Source organism: Lactuca sativa, chromosome 2, assembly GCF_002870075.4.
Source record: "Lactuca sativa cultivar Salinas chromosome 2, Lsat_Salinas_v11, whole genome shotgun sequence".
NCBI lineage: Eukaryota > Viridiplantae > Streptophyta > Magnoliopsida > Asterales > Asteraceae > Lactuca > Lactuca sativa.
The window spans coordinates 175,877,340-175,894,549 of NC_056624.2; the positions used below are offsets into that span (position 1 = coordinate 175,877,340).

Genomic DNA, 17,210 nt, shown 5'->3' on the forward strand with positions numbered 1-17,210 from the left:
TAACAAATGAGATCATTGATGATACTCAGAAGGTCGTTTCATTTTCAACATTAATCAGGATCTCGAAGTATTTACCTAAAACTCGAACCCTAATAAAATGAGACCTTCCTCACCACCTAATTTGGGGAAAAGCTTCTTACGTTTGTTTTCCGACATTAAGGCAAGAAGTAGAGCAGATTACACCGAGACAGAGAGAAAGTATTTCAGTTGAGGCAAGAACTATATATTCAAAAGTAGCATATGATTGTAACAATTACCCTAACTGGCATCGGAAAGTTTTTTAAATTTTGACGGATTCGGAAGCGAACTGAAGGAGTGTTCAGATACTATGGAATTTCAATCAAGAGGGTAATAAGTAGGATTTTGAATCATTGAATGATCGATTGCAAAATCGTTTGCCATAGTGGAGAGAACCACCATTTTTTGTTGTGATTACATGCATATGAACGACAATAACTATCCAAGTCATTGATCCGAGGGATAAGTAGCAGCGAAAAGCACACAATAAAAAAAAGTCAAAGGATGGTGATGGTGTTAAAAATGGTAAAAGAAAGTTACTGTTTTTTCATCTGATTTTTTTTATATAAAAAATTGAAAAATCCAGTTAGGCAAAAGTAACCAGTGAAACTGGAATAAATTCTGAAAAATGGTGTAATTAGAAGATAAAAACGAAGATTAGTGGTTTAATATGAAAAAAACAAAATTTAGTGACCAAATTAGATAATTTCCAAAACTTTAATGCGTTAGAGTGATTATCCCTAACTTTTTAATATTACCCAAACAGTTGAATATAAAGCAATCAGTTTTGGGCCAAAAACATCCCAAATGAGCCCAGCCCGTATATGCCATTATCTTCACAGATACACACACAAAATGAACACTCGGTAAAACCTTATCCACCCCCCAAAACCCCAAGGAAACCTCCATTATCGACCACCATGCTTCCCCGAGTTTTGAATTCAATCTCTCGATGATCTTGATTGCATATTAACGTAATTCAAAACTCGATAGTCGATACCTCCTTCTGAATCCTTAGCAGATGGAGCTCTCTTCTCCATTAGTACCCTCAAATTCAAACATCTTTCACCGGACCCATGACCTCTCTTTCTCCTCCTCCATTTCACCTTTCCCAGTGAAAACCCACTTCCAAAAACTCAAATTCCGAAAAACCATTTCTAACCCCGCCATTTTCGCCGTCGTGGACTCCCAGGAGAAACAGGAACAACTCCCTCAAAACAGCCCACAAAGACTTCTCAAAGAGCTCTCCCAACGCAAGCAATACGTTTCTCCCAAGAGAAGAGTACCCCCGAAGCGATTTATCCTCAAACCTCCATTAGACGACGCAAAATTAGCTCAAAGGTTCCTCAACAGCCCTCAATTATCGCTAAAGCAATTCCCATTACTCAGCTCTTGTTTACCATCAATGAAATTGAACAATGCTGATAAAACCTGGATAGATGAGTATTTACTTGAGGCAAAACAGGCTCTTGGGTACCCTTTGGAACCATCTGAGAATTACGGAGATGATAACCCAGCTAAGCAATTCGATACGTTATTGTATTTAGCTTTTGGGCATCCGCATTGTGAGAGAACGAATGCGAGACACGTGAGATCTGGGCATTCCCGATTAGGGTTTTTGGGACAGTTTGTTCTTGAAATGGCATTGGCTGAGTTTTTCTTGCAGAGGTATCCAAGGGAGTCACCAGGTCCAATGAGGGAAAGAGTGTATGCTTTGATTGGGAAGAAATATTTGCCCAAATGGGTTAAAGCTGCTAGTTTGCATAACTTGATTTTCCAGTTTGATGACATGGATAAGCTTCTTAGAAAAGAGCGAGAACCACCAGTGAAGTAAGTCCTTCAATTTTTGCCATAACTTATTATATCTGAAGCTATCATACTTAGGGAAAATTGGTGATGGTATGAGATTGAATAATGTGAATCATATTCATATAATCAATTGTAATTTGATTGAAGTGATAGTGCCCTAACATTGAATCTAAACTAAAAGATTTCAATTTTATTTACAGGTCAGTAGTTTGGGCTTTATTTGGAGCAATTTATCTGTGTTTTGGTATGCCAGAAGTTTATCGTGTACTCTTTGAAGTATTTGGAATGGACCCTGAAGATGAAGAATGTCAGCCTAAATTAAGAAGACAACTTGAAGATGTTGACTTTGTCTCTGCTGAATTTGAAGGAAAAAAACTCACTTGGCAAGAAGTCGCTGCTTACAAGGCAACTTTTTTTTTTTTTTTTTTTTACTTTTAATAAACCTCACAATTGTACATCCATAATTATATATGGGTTCATATCTGAATTCTAAAAGTACTTGGTTTGACCTAAAAAGTCAAAACAAATTCTTTCCAGTTTCCACAGCTCATATTTTTATTATTTACATTTTACAGCCTCCTGAAGATGCGCTTTTTGCTCACCCAAGGCTTTTCAGGGCTTGTGTGCCACCTGGAATGCATAGATTCAGGGGAAATATATGGGATTATGATTCTAGACCTCAAGTTATGAACACATTAGGGTATCCTTTACAAGTTAAAGATAGAATCCCAGAAATTACTAATGCCAGAAACATCGAACTTGGCCTAGGATTACAGGTGAAAAATTATCATCTCTCTTATTTTCATTATATATACATTTTTCTAATATATCATTTTTCAAAATCCAGCTTGCTTTCTTGCACCCTTCAAAGCACAAGTTTGAACATCCTAGATTTTGTTTTGAGCGACTTGAATACGTTGGCCAAAAGATCCAGGTACTGGTCACTGCCACTGTCATTGTCAGTCTGTTACTGTCAGTCTGTCACTGTCACTGACGTATTTGAGAATGTTGCAGGATCTTGTAATGGCGGAGAGGCTGCTGATAAAGCATATAGATGCTCCGGGAAGGTGGTTGCAGGAGAAGCACCGGAGGCTTCTTTTGAACAAGTTTTGTGGGAAGTATTTGAGGGAAAAACACCTTCACAGGTTCATAATTTACAGTGAGGAAGTTCAAGATTCTTATGAACATAACAGGAGGCTCAGGAATCCGGCCACCACAGCGGTTCAACAAGCCATTCATGGACTCTCATACACTGTTTATGGGAAACCGGATGTTAGGCGCCTCATGTTTGAGCTTTTTGACTTTGAACAAAGTCAACCTAAAGCCGTATGATTCATGTTGTTTATGTTTGTTCTTGATGATGTACATATGTCTATGTGTCATGGTTGTTGTTTTGTTACACACTTTTACATGTAAGATTAATGTATCATTTGTTGGACAAAGTAACCATACGGAATGTATAAGTAGAAAAAAAGTGTTGTGGGGAGTCTACTACAAGGGCAAAATGGGATTTTTCAAAAATAGATGAATAATTTATTAGAGATTTAGATCTAGTATCGTAATGTTTCGAGCCACATAAAGTTTTATCTAATAATGTTCTAAAATATGTGTTCTAAGTTATGCTCAAAAATTGATGTTTTATTGTGAATAATTTATTAGAGATTTAGATCAAGTATCTTGATGTTTCGATCCACATAAAGTTTTATCTAATAATGTTCTAAGATATGTGTTCAAGTTTTGCTCAAAAGTGATGTTTTATTGTTTGCTCCGACTTTATGTGCAACAACAATTGAGAAATTTTGGTCATTAATTGTTACTAGGAGTTACCATATTAAAAGAAATATGAAAAGTTTAGTTGAAAACAAAGTAATCAAAAAGTTAAAATGGTTACGTATTTGAAAAATACGCGACCTAATGATCTCAAAAATTAAAACGTGCAGAAAATCTAACTCTGATTGGAAAAGTTACGATTTATGGCGAATGGAAACCAACCACATTAATAACGTTGTTGACGTCAAAAATAACAAAAAGAGAACGGTTGAGTTTCGGCTTAACACTACAAAAAGGAAGTTCATAGTAAAGCATGATATAAGAAATTGAGAAGGAAGAAAGGCAAAAACGGAAGTCATATAAAAGAGATGATTTTTATAAAATATAAAAATGTAGGTTAAAAATGAAAGTTAAAATTAGAAGATGCAATCTAAAGGAAAGTTGTAGTTCTAGGAAAAAAACTAAACAAATATATAAAGAGGGTAAAAAACAAAGTTAATATGAAGAAAATATAAATTTTAAAAAGAATTAAGTCAATGTGCGCGTCATGCCCGTCCCGCAAATCTGACCCTAAATTCGTCGAAGATTTGGAAACATGGACCACCAGAAAGATGACACGTGATAAGATTTGGATGGGCCACGAAGCGAGTGCACGCCATCACAATAAATAGGGTGCTTGTTTCCTGGTTTTTCATTTCAAACCAACCTCCAAACTCTCTCTCTCTCTCTCTCTCCCTATATATATATATATATATATATATATATATATATATATATATATATATATATATATATATATATATATATATATATATATATATATATATATATATACACACACACACTTCAATACCCTCCCGATGGCAAAAAAAACTTTGGTTGCAACAGGTTGGGCGCTCCTCGATACGCTATTAGTGTGAGTTCACGACCCCTATTTTACTGTTTTAAAATGTTTTCAGGGGAGGAATACATGCATAACAAATGATCTTATAAAACATTTATCCTATAAATATTAAGTCATTTTGTTAAAAGCAGGATGCCTTAAGATAGTATAACCGTAGATATTATGTCTAGATTTAAGCTATGATTTGTGTCTAAAATATATGATGCCCAATAATCTAAGAGTAAGTAATAGTTAGATATTGTAATGGTCAAATACATAGGAAACTTTAAGTACCTATGAGTTATGTTGGACAAGATTTGGGATATGCATTGTACTTAATTGTTATGTTGCCCAAATATCATGTTAAAATAACCATAATTAGGTTATATATATATATATATATATATATATATATATATATATATATATATATATATACACACACACACATACACACTAGCCTTAAAAAAACAAAATAAAAGAAAATAAAAAAATACCCGCGAGCCTCTCATTAAATGAATATATATCTTAAATAAATACATATTTATATATATAATTAGATCCACATATTTTTTTATCTTTATTGTATTATCCATTTATAATATAATTTTTGTTTATGTATTAACGTAATTGATTCTATTTTGGCATTCCAGTCTGATGACTGAGTGGGACGAGGCATTCCAATCCGATGACTGATTGGGTCGGGGGTAATCTAGCCCGATGGTTGTAGGCCCGAGGATATTCCAGCCCGATGACTTATGGGAGCTACCATGCATGATTGTATATGTTCTGATTGTGTGTGGTACTTTGGGAGAACTCACTAAACTTTAGCTTACAGTTTTCAGTGTTATGTTTCAGGCACTTCAGATGATTAGGGGAAAGAAAATGCATGATAGTGCACATCCTTCCAGTTTTTATGATTTTGGATTTTGGGGTACTCTAATTGTGATTATTACTTTTGAGAACAATGTTTTATGAACAATTGTGGTCTTTGGTTGGATTTTTGAAATGAATTTTTTACCTTGATTTTTGAGATGTTACAGTATCAATGATGGTGGCGGTGGTAGGATAGTAGTGATTGTGATAGTGGTGGTAATAGTTGGGGGTGTGTGTTCTAGGGGTTAGGGGTAGGGTGGGAGGGTGACATGAGAGTGGGTGTGTGTTTATATATTAGAAAAAAATAGAATTAGAAAAAATATGGACAACAATAATTATCAACTTTCTAAAATTTCCTAAGTTCTTTGTAATTTTGGAAAATAAGAAATTTTTATTTTCTGTGAAAACTTTAGAGAACTTGTTAAACTAAACGTGTTTTCAAAATTCTCATTTTTCTTAGAATTTTTTTCCGAAAAAAACTCATTTTTCCGTAACTAAATGCACAATTACACTTAAAGTTGTTTTTTGTTTTGGTTTTTTCCCACAAGCTGTAACTTCGAGGTGTTTGTTGGTGATTAGTTTGTTTAATTTTTCTTTAAGAAAAGTTATTTGGTTATAAACTAAACTCTAATTTTATTGAGAAAAAATTGGTGAATGACACAAAAGCCCTACAATGTTTCCAAAGTTAGTTGATTCGGTCCTTAAAGTTATTTTGTTACTTTATGGGGGCATAAAGTGAATGTCTGCCCGCTATTTTGGTCACTGCTACCTAATATAACAAGTTTCATAAGCCACATAAGCACTTTGAGCTGACGTGACGTCCTTCATATCCAATCCAAAGTTAAAGAAGGTGTACCACCGTCGAAAAAAAATTATGTCCCTAGCACCCCCCCCCCCCCCAATTATACCAAAAACAATTCATTACTCCAAATTCACCACATTAGCTAATCATCAAGTCATTGCTTCAATTCCATATATAGAAGTTTTATTATCTGGCGATGGGCCCGACCACCAGAGCCAAAGGTTTGACGATTATAACCTTAGTGACGATGTTAGTGAAACGGCGAGTTATGGGGCTTTCTCTTTTGATTCTCATGTCGCTTCTACTTCTCGCAATACTTCATCGATGGTAGGATCTCAATCCGCCTCGTACGTTCTGGTCCCTTCTCCAACTAATCAACTGGTCGCCATGAGCAACTGCTTGGGGAAAGTTAGGAGCGAAAACCTAATTGGTAAAATTTTGAGTTTGTTCCATCGTTCCAAAATTTCCCAGATGGAGGCACCTTCGAGGTTATGATAACTTGACGCAGGTCCGATTTATACATAAATCTTCCAACACTAAGAAAACTCGATGACACACTTGTAACCATGTGGTGAATATGGAGTAACGAATCGTGGGTTAGACGTTTTCGATCATGGTAGAAATTGCATAACAACTGCACAGTTATTATTCGAATTTGTAATTCGGTAATTGATTACCTAGAAATGTCGTCGGAATGCACAATTCTTCAAATCGCAGACATAATCGAAACAATGATGCATATTTGGACAGAAAAAACTCAAAAAGCCACGGAAATGCGAAGTTGTTATGGACAATTAGCGTGAAAAGCGATAAAGAACAAAGTAAAGTTCTCTCATGAAGGTCAAACACCATTATGAAGAATCCAATGCTTTAATCCAATGCTTTAATTCCATGATCTTTAATGAACGAGGTTGGATCTTGCTAAGATTCAATCTAACACGGTAATTTCTAGTGTTTTGAATTAGATGCGAAGGAAGTCATGTTAGCTCAAAGTGCTTATGTGGCTTAGAAAACATGTTATATTAGGTAGCAGTGACAAAAAAAACAAAAAAAAAAAAAAAACAAAACAAAACATACAGGTGGACACTACTTTATGCTCCCATAAAGCATCAAAATAATTTTAGGGATTGAATTGACCAACTTTGAAAACACTATGGACCTTTTGTGTCATTTCTAAAAAAATCCACATCCACCAAAATTTATATGTATCTATCTATACTCTATATTATACTATAGTACACAAAATGGTTAAAGAATGTGAGATAAATACCCTAAATAAATAAATAAATAAATAAAAATAAAAAATAAATAAACTACTTTATGCCTAAATTTTACTCTTATATAAAATTTTGATAATAGTATGTGGTATTTAAATTAATTAATAATAAATAATTTACAACAAAATTAAATTATAAATCACATTATATTACCTTATAAATATTCATGTTCTACATAATGAGCCAAAATTTAAATAAATAAATAAATAGTCAAATAAGTAATTGTAAAAATAATTTAATCATAACAACACTTAAAGCTAACATTAAACCAAGATTTATATTTAATTAGGAAGCGTAAGCATTTGTCATTAAGTGATTTGAGTCTTATTTTATGATATCTTTCAAAATAAAATTAAGGAAAAACTGCAACAAAGTCTCTACATATTGGTTTCATAATCGATTTAGTTTCTATATATTTTTTTTATTTAATTAAGTCTCAAATACCGTTAATCGTATTCAATTTAACCATTTGAGTCGGTCAACAGGTCATCCAACTTTCAAAAATTACATTTTTGGCCCAAATTTAAGAATTTATTACAAATTTGGTCCAAAATTTACATTTTTTCGCCCATATTTTAAATTTTATTACAAATTTGGTCCGAAATTTACACTTTTTGCCCAAATTTTACAATTTTATTATGAATTCACCCTAATTTTAATTTTTTTTACAACTTTTTTTCTCAAAAAATTGTTTCAGATATGTTTTTTCTTTATAAAATTATATTTATACAAAAAAAAAACGTATTTACACATAAAAATCTTATAATTTCTATATAAAAACTTTTTTTAGAAGTTTTTGTATATGAAATATCTAGTTATAAAAATATATATTTATTAAGTATATAAATATATACAAATCCGTTTTTATAAAAAAAAAATGTATACAAAAACGTATTTTACAAAAAAATGTAGACAAACGCCTATCACCTTTTTATATATATATATATATATATATATATATATATATATATATATATATATATATATATATATATATATATATATATATATATATATATATATATATGCACACAAATAGGTGTGTATCTTTATTTTTTTTTATAAAATCGTGTTTGTTTATATTTTTTTTATAAAAACGTGTTTATAATAATTTTTTATATAATACGTGTTTGTATACATTTTATAAAATGTATACAAACACGTATTATATAAAAAATTATTCAAACATGTTTTTATAAAAAAATATATATAAACAAACACGATTTTATAAAAAGAAATCTAGATAAAATAGATGTTTGTATTCATTTTTTTATAAAATACGTTTTTGTATACATTTTTTATAAAAACCGATTTGTATATATTTATATACGTAATAAATATTTAATTTTATAACTAGATATTTTATATACAAAAAACTTTTTAAAAAAAGTTTATATATTGAAAATATAAGATTTTTAAGTGAAAATACGTTTTTTTGTATAAATATGATTTTATAAAGAAAAAATATATTAGAAACAATTCTTTGAGAAAAAAAAGTTGTAAATAAAACTAAAGTTAGGATGAGTTCAAAATAAAATTCTAAAATTTGGGCAAAAAGGGTAAAGTTTTGACCAAATTTGTAACAAAATTGAAATCTGGGCCAAAAGTGTAAATTTTGGGCCAAATTTGTAATAAATTTTAAAATCTTGGCCAAAATGTAATTCTTGAAAGTTGCAAGACATGTTGACCGGATCAAAGAGTTAAATCGAATACGATTACCGGTATTTGGAACTTAATTGAATTATATATATATATATATATATATATATATATATATATATATATATATATATATATATATATATATATATATATATATATATATATATATATATATATAAGGACTAAATCGATTATAAGGTAAAGATATAGGGACTTTATTGTAGTTTTCCCATTAAATAATTATAATTTTACATATCAACATAATATATAAATTATTATTTTAATAGGTAATTTCAGTGACAATCAATTTCAAAAACATATATTTGTTAAATTTTAATTATAACATTTTAATAGGCATAACACGTGGGCATTCGTCTAGTATTATTTAAAATCTGAAAAAAAATCAAATGATAATAATAAATTATAAATTAAGATAGATTTTCCAAAAAAAAAAATCAAAATTTTATTATATAATTGAAAAGGTTTAATGACTTTAATCGTGAATGGTTTAAAAAAGGTATAAAATTTCCACGAAAATAAAATTATTATTTGTTTTTCAAGAGACTTAGACCTTTAGGTCATCGACTCATTGTGGTCCTGATAAAAAATGATAATTTATTTTTGTGTAATTGTGTATATTATTAGGTGTTGAAAGGTACACATATAGGTGTTGAAAGTGACATATTATCTTTAAATTTCATTCCATTTTGTAGATATTTATAAATATAGATGAGAATTTATAGAATCTACTAATGGTTTACATATTTGCAACTCATAAAGATTATGATTGGTTGTATGATAAGTGACGATGATTGTACATGTACCAAATGAGGTTGATACTTTTGTTGATATTCTTTTATGTTTATATTATTGTGATTCCGATAATAGATGATGACATAGTGTATTAGTGTTAGACTTGTTTATGCGACAATTATTTTTATCATTTTGAGAATTTATTGTGGATATCCTTTATCTTCTCGGTTTTTAACTTGTTGTGCAATTTTCATTAGTAAAACATTTTGGAATTTTATACTCCATATACCTTTGTACACACAAATGAACTATATATGGATTTTAGTCGCCATAAGTTAAAGCTTGAACATTCAAATTTAGGTTAAATCCTTTTGAAATGCTTGATTTCATGGTGTATTGGGTAGATGGAAACGAAATGGAATAGATAACATGATAGAATGAAAAAGGTAGTGGAATGAATCATTATTTTTCGTTATCATGATTAGTTGAGTGGGAAGAATGGAAAAAATTATGGATATCAAAAAATTTGATACTAAATAAATCTCATTGAAAGGTTTATTTATTAAGAACTTCATTAAAAGGTTGGAGTTTGTCACGTTAAAGGCTTGTGTGTGGATAAAGTTAGGATTTTTATTTATTAAGAACCTCATTAAAAGGTTTCTAGAAAGTTATAGCCTCTGACTTAACAGATTAAGAGCTTAACAAAGAGTATGTTTTGCCTAGTAATCCTGACGCATCCTGTAACACCCTGTTTCGAATCGTTTCCATTGCAGGCTGGTGATCAAGGAGTGGGTATTAGCTGACGTAGAACCCTTGAAGATTTGAGTTTGGGCTCATTTGGAGGTGCATGATGTGGTTTGGATGATCCAAGTATTCGGTTTGTGTTTTGGAGCCCAAGTGTATCGGCAAAGGCATTGGTTCGGTCCTTTTATGAATTTTGGATTTAAGCTTGGTTGGTTTTTAGGCTAAATAAAATTGATAGAAGCGTAGGGCTTCTCGTTACCTTTTCGTGGATATCAAGATCGCCGAAAACGGATAAATGACGCAAAAGTTATGACCATTTGAAGTTAGAGGGGTTTACGGCCAAACCGAGTACACATGGCGTACCAAGTGGGAACGCATAGCGTTCAAAAGGAAAATGGATGCGGGACAGATTGGGAATGCTAGGCGTTCACCAAGGGAACACAACGTGTTCGCTGGTTAGATTCAAAAGCTCATTTTTAGGGTTTGGTCCCCTTATAAGCATCATTATGGATCCAAACCTCTTCCATTCTTCAACCTCCATCCTCTGTAACCCTAAGAACGAAACCCTAATCTTTCCTTGTGTGTTCTTGGAGCTTAGAAGGCCATTAGAAGAGTATTTTGGTGCTTTTGAAGATGATGTTCACTCTTGAAGGTTCATTGAAGAAAATAGAGCTTTTAGATCTAGAACCTCTGCAACATTTGACTCTCATTTGGGGTATCAAGTCTTAAATTTGGTGGTTATTTCTTTAGATCTCTTGTGTTGGGTTTTTGGACCTTTTTGGTCCCAAGGATGAAGCTTTATGGTTCAAATATGTTTCCTAGACTTAGGGTTACCACCCTTGGTGCTATTTGAGTCCCTAAGACAGAAAGTTGCCATCTTGAAGGTCTTGATGTGTTCATGCAGGAGTTAAGGTCACTTTCATGGGAGTAGAATGTCGTTTTTGGAGTTTGGGCTTATGTGGGGCATGCAAAGTCACCAAGTCAGTGACTTTATGGGTTTAGACGTTAAGTAGAGCTTAGATATGTGATTTGGTCCCTTGGTTTGAAGCATTAAGTGCTTAATGGCAAATAGGACTTAACAGAGGATTACATTGGGCGTACAAGCTAGTACGCGCAACGTACATGTCATGAACCCAGTACGTGCTACGTATAGCTGAGTACGCCCTGCGTACTCAGTCAGAGTGCGTTTCGCACATATGGGCCTCAGTTTGGGCCATTCGTTGGAGTTCTTTACTTTAGGCTTTGGTGGACCATCAGAAATCAAATATTTTGGGCTAAGAATATGTTTGGGTTTAAAGGGAAGGCCCATTTGAGGAGTTTGGTCCAATTTGGAAAATTGGGCCATTAATGGGTCATTAGTGGGCTTTTATGGATTTAACAGTTTTAAGCATTGTCGGTGTTGGGCTTGGGACTTAGTTATGAATCTTGTTGGGTCAGGGGTAAAATGGTCAATTTACCCCCAAGTAAGGATTATGGATCATGGTTTGCGACCCAATTGCTAATTGGGTGATATTTTGATATTGATAGCTTAGGGAGGTGTCAGGGCAGCAACTAAGGATTCTTGCAGTGAGTTCAGCATTCGAGGTGTGTCTCCTCACTATTTGCATGGGTCGAAGGCACCAATGTCGGCCCATTTGGTTTATATACCGTAGGAAGACCCGAGGGTTAGCCCTAGGCATTATGTATGAAAGACCAGGAGGTGGCTCCTGGCACACTGTATGCTAATTAGCTAAGTAGGGTAGTACGTATGCTAGTTGTCTTTTGTGATGTTTGCATGGAAGACTAGGAGGTGGCTCTTGGCACTTGTCTGTAAGACCCAGGGGGTGGCGCCCGGCTTGGCAAGAAAGACCACGTAGTGGCCCATGGCATAATGGAAAGACTATGTACGATACATAACACCTTTATTGATTATGATATATGTACTGCTCATGGTTATGTATGACAGTATGTGATTTATGTGCTTATATGCTAGACAATATCCGGTCGAAAGAGGCCGAAGGGGTATGCCAGCACCAAGATATGCTAGTCATTATGTTGATATGTATGGTATGTGGTATTTAGGGAACTCACTAAGCTTCGTGCTTACGGTTTTTAGTTTTGGTTTTAGGTACCTCCGGTTTTCAGATAAAGGAGCTCGAAACGATCGCAGCGCATACACCTATGTTTTCCGCAATATGTGATTTTTGGGAATGAACTCTGATAAATATTTTATTTAAAATGCTTGTCAATGTGTAAACCAAGTTACAAATGCGTTTTAGTTATATATTAAAATGAAATTTTTGGTCATGAATTTTGGGATGTTACATATCCATTTGATGATCGCAGGGCATCACGTAGGGATCAATTATGACTATCTTGGACAGTAGTGGACACGACACGTCTATGTGTTGATCGCGACGCGTATGGCGTTTACCGTTGACTTTGACATTATCTTTTTGATCAGTTTCAATTTGGTCAAACCTTTATGGATATGAGTATTGGACTAAGTATTAGTTTGTAATTGGTATTAGGTGGTTTGTGCAAGCTGAGACTTTAGACTTAGGTTGATAGCGTTAGGTGAGTTTTCTCACTATACTATATGTGACATTATATGTACTTAGTGTGGTAGGATGCTTATGAACTATTAGTGTATGGTTGTGTGATTAGACTAAAGTAGTCTTTTGTTGCGGTAGTTGGCTGATGTTAGAGATGATGACTAGGAATCGACAAGTCAAATGGGATGATGGTTGAATCTACAACCCACTGAGGTGTTGGTTGTAAGCCTACAAGTCCAAATGGTATGATACTTGGGAGCCTACAAGTCAGTTGGGATGATGGTTGTTGTAACGCCTGCAGATCCGGGCTAGTCAATTTAGAGGCAATAGGGGTCGAAAACGACTTTTCGACAAAAAGATTATTTAGAATAAATAATCTTAACCAAGTTGTAGAATATGTCACAGGGTTTCCGTACATATAAAGAACGCCGAAATCCGAGTTATAACGAAGAAGTAATGACCCGTCGAAGTTTCGCGTCGAAACCGGCACGGCGCCGGGAAGCGTAAATAGTAAATTTAGGATAGAGAGAGATTTAGCCTTAGCACTCTAAACGAAAGTCGTATAATATGTTAAACTAAGAACATCGATAAAAAGAACGCCCAAATCTGACTTCGTATGAAGAAGTTATGATTTTTCGAAGTTTCGGATTAGCGGTGTACAGCCCGAAATTCGAATTTTAGATCGATTGATTTTTAGCCGACACAACCTAAACAAGAATCGAAGATCTCGTTATTAGTAGCGTAACGATAAAAAGACAGACGAAAATGGACATCGGATAAAGAAGTTATGAGATTTTAACGGACCAATCCTGTCCCGGCCTGTTAAAAATATAACTTTAAAAATAAAGTCAAAATTAGCCGACGGAGTCTAAACGAAAGTTGTAGAGTACGTCTCCACCTACGCGTGGATATAAAGAACGTCAAAAACGGAGTTCGTATGAACGAGTTACAAATTATAATAGCATATTTACGTATTAAAATAAAGTATAAATCATGTATACGTACACATATATATACATATGTATATATCATTAGAAAGGTATCGACGATGCGGTCATTATAAGACTAATGTTGAGTTCTTTCGACATTAGTTTAGTACAAATATCATTAAATCCATTTAAAATAGTATTATAGAGGGGTGTTTAGTTGTTTATATAACTAAAAGGTCATTAAGTAATTATGGAGGGTAGTTTTTGAAAATTCAATTAGTATAAATAAGAGCCTTGGGCTCTCATATTTCTTGCACCATTCTCTTGGTTCAAGAGTCTTTCTCTCCTTATCCCCCGAGCATTTCGGTCCCTCGTGATTCGACTTCTCTTTCTGTAGTTTTAGTATAGTAAGGTGAGCGCTGAAGCGCTGCACGAATCTTTCTTAGAAAGATTCAGCGACGAAGTTCTGCCCCTACAGAGCCCGACTCCTAGCTAAAATCCCCTTGTAAGTAAGTTATGCTTATCCTATTTTAAATATAGTTTATATTTAAAATTAGTATTGTTATTATAAATTTATAATAAATATTTGAGCTATTATTATGAATTATATAAGTGTCGTTATAATATCTTTTTAACTACTCGCGGTACGGGGAATCTGGTTTAAAGGGCCGCATAGGGTTGTTGGATTTCAGAAGTGCTATATGCCAAAATGGTCCTGCCCTCCGGTGTTTTATGTCTGGCCCCTGTCTGTACATAGTGGTTGGAAAGTATTGTTTAAACGCTTATATAATAATAATAATAAGACTAATAATTAGTCACGGTAAATCTTAGACTAAAATCTAGTGGTAATAATACTAGGTTTCGTCGAAGGAAATTATTTTAAAGTAAACGAAGCGTTGTCCGAGTACCGAGTCACCACCTTCTCAAGTGAGTGCATGGTCCCTTTCATCTTACACATAGATATGAAGTATTTTAAATATAAATTACGTGTTATGTGTGCATATTGTCTTAATACTTGCTGTCTATGCTGGTGAAAGATTTTTATACATGTTTTAAATGATGTAAACTGTATAAAGTATTTTATATCTACAAAATATGTTGCGTAAAACATGGGTAGATGAATGATGAGGGATAAAAGCTGAAATAGAGGAACATTAGTAGTACGGACCTAGTGCCCTATAGGTAATACATTGGCAGCAGTGGACCAAGTACCCTATAGATGAGCACTGGCAGCTGCGCCACAACCCGTAGATGTTTTAGATCTACGGTAAACGTCCTAGCAGCTGCGCTCTAAGGACAGTATCAACAGCTGTGCCTAATAGGGAGCCTTATGACCATGACAGTGGCGTTAAAAGGTCAATACCGGCAGAAGCGCCTCATAGGAAATGTCCCAATTCTGGCAGCTGTGCCTAAGTGACAAGATTAGCAGCTACGCTTGACCAAAGTGTCATTGGCAACAATGGACTTCATGTTGTTTCCTTAGGATGATCCTTAGGAATGAATGAATGAGAAATAGCTGATTCTTAGGGTAGTTCCTTAAGAATAAAGAAGATAATGGGGATAGGTAATTGGGTTGATTATTTGATTGTTTAAACATAATAATTATATTATTGTGGGTTGAAAACCCTATGTACTCACCAGGTTTCCCAACCTGACCCACTCAGTTTATTTATATCACAGGTGTTGATATGAAGTGACATTACACTGAGAGATTTAAAGAGATGTAGATCACTAGTGTAAATAATTGTAAGTTCTGTTTATGCTTATGTTTCTGTATTAACGATGACATCCCAAACGTTTTAAAATGAAATAAATACGTTTCTTCGAAAATGTTTTAATAACGTAGTTACCATGTTTTTCTGGGAACAAATTCCGCAACATTTTTATAAAATGAAGTACTCTGATTTTTATAAAGCATAAACAACATCGGTCTTTTCTGGCCGTGAAAATGGGGATGTCACAGTTGTGAGCCTATAGGCCCAATGAGGTGTTATCTATGAGCTTATTGTTGGTATGCATTTTATGTGTGATGGAATATGTGGTTTACTGTGAAACTCACTAACATTTGTGCTTACTCGATTTTGTTTAAAAGTTTTTCAAGTTGTTTTGGTGAGGGATGGAAGGGCATGACGTGATTGTACTCGCATGTGGTTGATTATGTTTTTGAGACTTCCCCAAAATTCTAATTAGATACTATGTTTTTATGATGACTAAAACAAATGAATATTTATATACCTTTTTAATAAAATGGTTTTTGGGTTATTTAACTATATTTTAAAAATAAATTTTTGGTTGAAAAATTGAGACGTTACACTTTACTATTTAAAACTTATTAAAATCAATAAGCATATTGTTTAATCCTTGAAACTCTTTAAACGAAATTATGTATACTTTTTACTCTTTTAAACTCTTTAAATGCAATTAATCACACTCGTAATCTTTTAACACTTTAAAACTCTTTCAAAACTAACTGTAACTCTTTAACACATCACATGTAATGCAAGTATTGTTGTGACACTTGATTATCATGTATCTTTTAGTTTGGTCGTAAAAATTTAAAAGTTTGCATTTTGGCCCCTGTTACGATAGACGTAACTTGGAGTACGCATGTCATAATCTCCTTAAGTTGGACATGTGGATCTTTGAGTACGTTGTTCATACCTTAGCGTACGCTGGTCATACTCGCTCAGACCACAAACCTTAATTTTTAGGGTTTGGCCCTTATTTAAGCAACATTATGGACCTTGAGGCTGCCTCCTCATTAGCCTCCTTACCCTAAAAAGATTCCCATAAAACCCTAGCCTCCATTTGAGTGTTCTTGAGCCTTTGTTGTGATCTTGTGGTGTTTTCGGGTACCTTGAAGAAGAAGAAGCTTGGTGGTGAAGCTTTGGTTGAGTTGGAGCTTGAAGATCCAGAATCTTCAACATCTTTGCAAGCCTCATAAGGTATAAAGCTAAAAACTTTATGACTCCTTAGTGTAGATCTTTTATGTGGGTTAAATCTTATGTTCTTTGGTCCCACAAGATAATTCTTGTGAGTAAATGCTACTCCAAAGGTTTTGAGTTGTTATTTTGATGTTTCTAAGGTTCATTGATAATAAAGTTTGCATATTAATGGTTAAGGACCAACCATGCAAAAGTTTATGGTCATTTT

At 33.5% G+C, this 17,210-nt stretch overlaps 1 protein-coding gene and 2 long non-coding RNA genes across 3 annotated transcripts; all 3 read left to right on the plus strand.

Annotated features, from left to right (window-relative positions):
* Window positions 1–859: 859 nt before the first annotated feature.
* Window positions 860–3,318, plus strand: LOC111902767 (ribonuclease III domain-containing protein RNC1, chloroplastic). Its single transcript, XM_023898576.3, has 5 exons — window positions 860–1,848; window positions 2,028–2,232; window positions 2,403–2,603; window positions 2,675–2,761; window positions 2,842–3,318. Exons 1-5 carry the CDS (start codon window positions 1,040–1,042, stop codon window positions 3,157–3,159), a joined length of 1,620 nt encoding a protein of 539 aa, XP_023754344.1. The 5' UTR covers window positions 860–1,039; the 3' UTR covers window positions 3,160–3,318.
* A 1,100-nt stretch (window positions 3,319–4,418) lies between these two features.
* Window positions 4,419–5,510, plus strand: LOC122196766 (uncharacterized). Its single transcript, XR_006188817.1, has 2 exons — window positions 4,419–4,513; window positions 5,134–5,510. It is a non-coding gene; the product is annotated as an uncharacterized LOC122196766 (long non-coding RNA).
* Window positions 5,511–14,390: 8,880 nt separating this feature from the next.
* On the plus strand, window positions 14,391–16,069 carry LOC128132092 (uncharacterized). Its single transcript, XR_008230016.1, has 3 exons — window positions 14,391–14,562; window positions 14,916–14,984; window positions 15,738–16,069. It is a non-coding gene; the product is annotated as an uncharacterized LOC128132092 (long non-coding RNA).
* The last annotated feature ends 1,141 nt before the right edge of the window (window positions 16,070–17,210 follow it).